Consider the following 4,642-nt stretch of genomic DNA (forward strand, 5'->3'; position numbering starts at 1 on the left):
GGCTGCGTCTCTGGCCCCTCTGGATCTGGCACGGTTCTGCTCTCCAGCTCAGCCTGGGCCCCTGCTTTCTCCTTAGCTCGGCCCCACTCAGTCTGACCCAGGCAATTCCAGCTCACACGGAGGACGGGACCTCCCTGGCCTCCTGACCCTCTGATTAGCCTGCCCGCCCTGTCAATCAGGCTGATCTGGAGCATTGGCCTCTCGCCATTGTTCCTGGGGACTGTCAGTCTCAGGCTCCTGATTTGCCATCGACCCTTCCCCTTTTAGTACTGGGAGCAAGCCAATCAAAACACCCCCACTGAATGTTAGTAAGGGGGCAACAGTCCCCTTACATTCCCCCTTGCTAAAATACTGCCACATCCACAATATTCACACCGGTACATCCAGGCCCCATAATAACAACATATACCCACGTCATTTTATATCAACAACCCATTAACAATTATCAAAAGAACATTTAACATATTTAACATTCCACATCTACTTCTTAATACCATACATAACAATATTCATTAAAACACTACATAGAACCAATAACATAATTATCTTTAAGTCTAACAGGAAGTACACCCTTATTAGCCCTTTGGGACCTTCTTAAGACTGGTGGTTCGTTACCCATATTTTCTATTTCCCTATCCTCAGGTAATACTGGGTCAGTTTGAAGGATCTGGCCATTCTCGTTAGGGTTTGGGTTTGCCCCACTCTGTCCCCCTTGGCTGTATTCGGTTTGTGGGACTAGAACCATTTCCCAATTGGTTTCAGCCTCCTCGTGGTGTACTGATTTACGCCTCCTATGGTCCCTGTCTGGACTAAGAGTGCAATGTTTCAACTGGTCCCTATGTACTACTCTCTTAGGACCTCCTCGTTCAGGCCGGATGGTGTAAACTGGTAGCTCGGGATTGTTGTGAGCGACTACAATGTGGGGATTTGACTCCCATTTGTCCTGTATTTTATTACGCCCCCGGTGTCTATGGTTACGAACTAGTACACGGTCACCAGGCCTGATGAGAGCCCCACTGGACTTGCGATCATAAGTCCTTTTCCTACTTCGGGCTGTGTCTTTAGTTGTATTGAGAGCAACGTCACAGGCTATCTTCAGCCTGTCATGGTGACCTTTGACCCAGTCATCCAAATTGGTCACCTCATCCTCCTCAGGGCCCTCTCTGTCCAGAATATCCAATGGCAACCTGGGATCCCTCCCAAACATGAGATAAAAAGGAGCGTAACCTGTCGACGAATGGACATGGCTGTTATAGGCCAACACCAGCTCAGGGAGATGTTCCTGCCAGGCTCGCTTCTTTTCTGGCGGGAGCGTTCTTAGCATGTCATGCATTGTCCGGTTAAATCTCTCGCACTGAGCGTTTCCTTGCGGGTGATAGGGTGTTGTTCGGCTTTTGGCTATGCCATACAGTTTACACAATTCAGATATCACCTCTGATTCAAAATTCCTCCCCTGATCCGAGTGTAACCGTGCCGGACAACCATAGTACACAAACCAGTGTTTTATGAGGGCTTCAGCCGTTGTCCGCGCTGTCTGGTTTCTAGTTGGAACTGCAACAGTGAATCGGGTGAACATGTCCGTGAGAACCAGTATGTTCTCATACCCCTCTGAAGATCTCTCTAGCCGTGTGTAATCCATCGCTAGGACCTCCATTGGGGCAGTCACATTAGTACAGGTCAAAGGGGCTCGGTTGGGAGGAAACACATCCTTGGCTAAGGCACACCGTTTGCACTGACGGATCCACACTTGCACGTCGCTACCCATCGTGGGCCAGTAATAGTTTCTCCTCATTACCTCCAGAGTGCTCCTGTCTCCAAAATGCCCCCCATGATCATGCCTGGCTTCATAAACTTGACGGCGGAGTGACACAGGCACCACTAACTGCCACACTTCTTCACCATCTCGGGGATGATATGTTACCCGGAACAGCACTCCACGATGTAATCTAAGTCGTTCCCACTGTCTGGCTAGCTTCTTAGACTGGGGGTATCTGGCCCCAAATCTCCGGTCTGGCCTCGTTCGGCTCATGACTGCCACTAAGACAGGTCCAACATCACCTTCTCGTTGCAGAGTTTGAATCTCCTCCCATGAGTACCCCGAGATTATTGCGCTCTCCCCTTTTACCAGGTTTTGTACTGCATCCTTTACCGTCACTTCGTCTTCAGGCTTTGGATTCTCTAGCCACAAACACGTACGCACGACATCTGCAGGAATGACTAGGAAGTCTTTCTCCAGATCTTCGCCCTCTTCTGATTCCTCCTCCAGAGGCAATCTAGACAGGGTGTCAGCATTGATGTTCTGCCTTCCAGGTTTATACTGTACTTCAAAAGTGAACTCAGCGAGTTGGGCCACCCAGCGGTGTTCAATTGCACCTAAATTAGCCGTTGCGAGGTATCGGAGTGGATTGTGGTCTGAGATTACCGTGAATTTAGAGTACACTAAATAATCCTTAAATTTTTCAGTGATAGCCCACTTCAAGGCCAACAGTTCTAGTTTAAAAGCACTGTAGTTTTTGTCATTTCTTTCTGACCTCCTCAGCCCTCGGCTCGCATATGCGATCACACGCTCGGCCCCCTCTTGCTTCTGGCTGAGCACCGCACCTAGGCCGTGCAAGCTCCCGTCCGTTGTCACTATAAATGGCAGGGTAAAGTCAGGATATGCAAGCACAGGTGGTGACATCAGCCGATGTCTTAATTTGTCAAAAGCTGTCTGACAGGCATCATCCCACACAAAACATTGGTCCCTTCCCTTCCTTTGGGCAGGTTGGCCCACTAGTCCATATAGCGGTGCAGCAATGTGCGCAAACTTTGGAACAAATCGTCTGTAATAGCTCATGAAACCTAGAGCCTGCCGCACTTGCTTGGCATTCTTGGGGACCGGCCAATTTTCCAGCGCCCTGGTCTTCTCTTCATCTACCTGGATTCCATCCTTTGAAATTACATGGCCCAAGAATTTGACTTTTTCACATAGGAGGCAGCACTTACTCGGCTTCAGCTTCAATCCATGTTCCTTCAATCGTGTGAAAACCAAGTCCAATTTTTCCATATGACTCTCAAAATCCTTGGAAAACACAATAACATCGTCCAGGTATATCAGCAAAGTGTCTAAGATATAGTCTCCTAACACCCCCTCCATTAGTCTCTGGAACGTAGCAGGTGCATTACACAAGCCGAATGGCATACGTGTCCATTCAAACAGCCCAAACGGAGTCGTCACTGCTGTCTTTTCCCGGTCTCGTTCTTCCACTGCAACCTGGAAATAACCAGAAGTTAAATCGAGGGTTGAAAACACTCTTGCACTTCCTAATGCATCCAGTGACTCTTCTACCCGGGGTAGCGGGTAGGCATCCTTGTGCGTTACCTCATTCAGTTTTCTGTAGTCACAGCAAAATCGCACCCCACCATCTTTTTTTATTACAATCACTGCGGGTGATGCCCACGGACTGTGGCTTTCTTTAAGGACACCTTGAGTCACTAGGTCCAGAATGTGTTTTTTTACCTCCTGGAACACTCGTGGTGAGATCCGCCGGTGTCTCTGTTTTATCGGGACAGCATCTCCAGTGGCTATTTGGTGTGTCACTGTGGTGGTGTAACCAAAGTCCCGCTCATCCCTGGAAAAGACCTCTTGATGTCTCTCCAGTAGCACCCGCAAACGGCCAACCTGTGTAGGGGTTAGCTGTTGGAGGTCCACTTGGACTGGAATGGGTAGCTCTCCATCAGGTGCCGCTTGCGATGTGATAACCTGTTTGCCTTTTTTTACTTCTGTCACCCGCAGCTCATCCCCATTTTCTTCCAAGGCCACCCCCACTGGGGGCACCACTCCTTCAGGACGGTGTACCTCTGCCACCCTGGTTCGGGGCCACAACTTTATGGCCTTGTTACTTGAGTTTAACAGCCTGACTGGCACTTTTCCTTTGCTGGCATTAGCAAGTACATTTGCAACCAGGAGCCCAGTAGGGAGACTGGCCCCAGGTGTTGGCTCAACAAGCACTCTGTATCCATCAAAGTCGCTTGGCACCCGGCAGCGCCCATCAATAATCTTCTCACTCCAGGGAGGTATAACCACCTTCTGTCTCCCTGCCACCTTAACATAGCCAATTTGTCCCGTTGGACCCGGGAAACGTCCATGTCTCTCCACTTGGGCTAGTACCCGCTTCAGTGTAGCGTCCTTCCTAGGCTGCCCGTGACGGTTCATCTCCTGGGTTCCTTCTCCTACCAACAGTAATTCTTTCAGCTCTCTTATAATATTCATCCCGAGAATTCCCGGTACTCTGTTCTCCATTAAAGTCTTTCCTGAAGCTGTGTCCTTTAGGATAAAGATGCATTTCCCAGGGATTGTTCGACCCATGTACCCTACATCAGCTTCAAGACACCCCACCACAGGGATGGCAAGTCCATTAGCTGCCGTTAGCTGTACAAATCGGGTATTATGCATGGTCAGATCTCTCTCTTTTAAGCAGTTTCGGAAATATGATTCAGAAATAGTGGTGACTTCTGAGCCAGTGTCTATCAAACAGCGGGTTCTCACCCCTGCTATGGTTATATCCACTGTCAAGCAGTCCCCGAAAGCTCGGCCACAGAAGTCGCTGAATACACTAACATCATTAGGGTCCTTTTCCTCGCTGCTGACACACTGCCCTTT

At 49.3% G+C, this 4,642-nt stretch overlaps 1 protein-coding gene across 1 annotated transcript in view; it reads right to left on the reverse strand.

The window, feature by feature from the left end:
• Positions 1–4,348, reverse strand: part of LOC113408358 — a gene marked incomplete at its 3' end in the record, with an annotated part of 9,529 nt that extends 5,181 nt beyond the window's left edge. Inside the window, exon 1 of the mRNA XM_026661553.2 lies at positions 859–4,348. Coding sequence (XP_026517338.2) covers positions 859–4,348 — 3,490 coding nt within the window. The remainder of the gene's footprint in view (positions 1–858) is intronic.
• Between the last annotated feature and the right edge of the window lie 294 nt (positions 4,349–4,642).

Source organism: Terrapene carolina, unplaced genomic scaffold (genome assembly GCF_002925995.2).
Source record: "Terrapene carolina triunguis isolate 2854851 unplaced genomic scaffold, T_m_triunguis-2.0 Scaffold10234, whole genome shotgun sequence".
NCBI lineage: Eukaryota > Metazoa > Chordata > Testudines > Emydidae > Terrapene > Terrapene triunguis.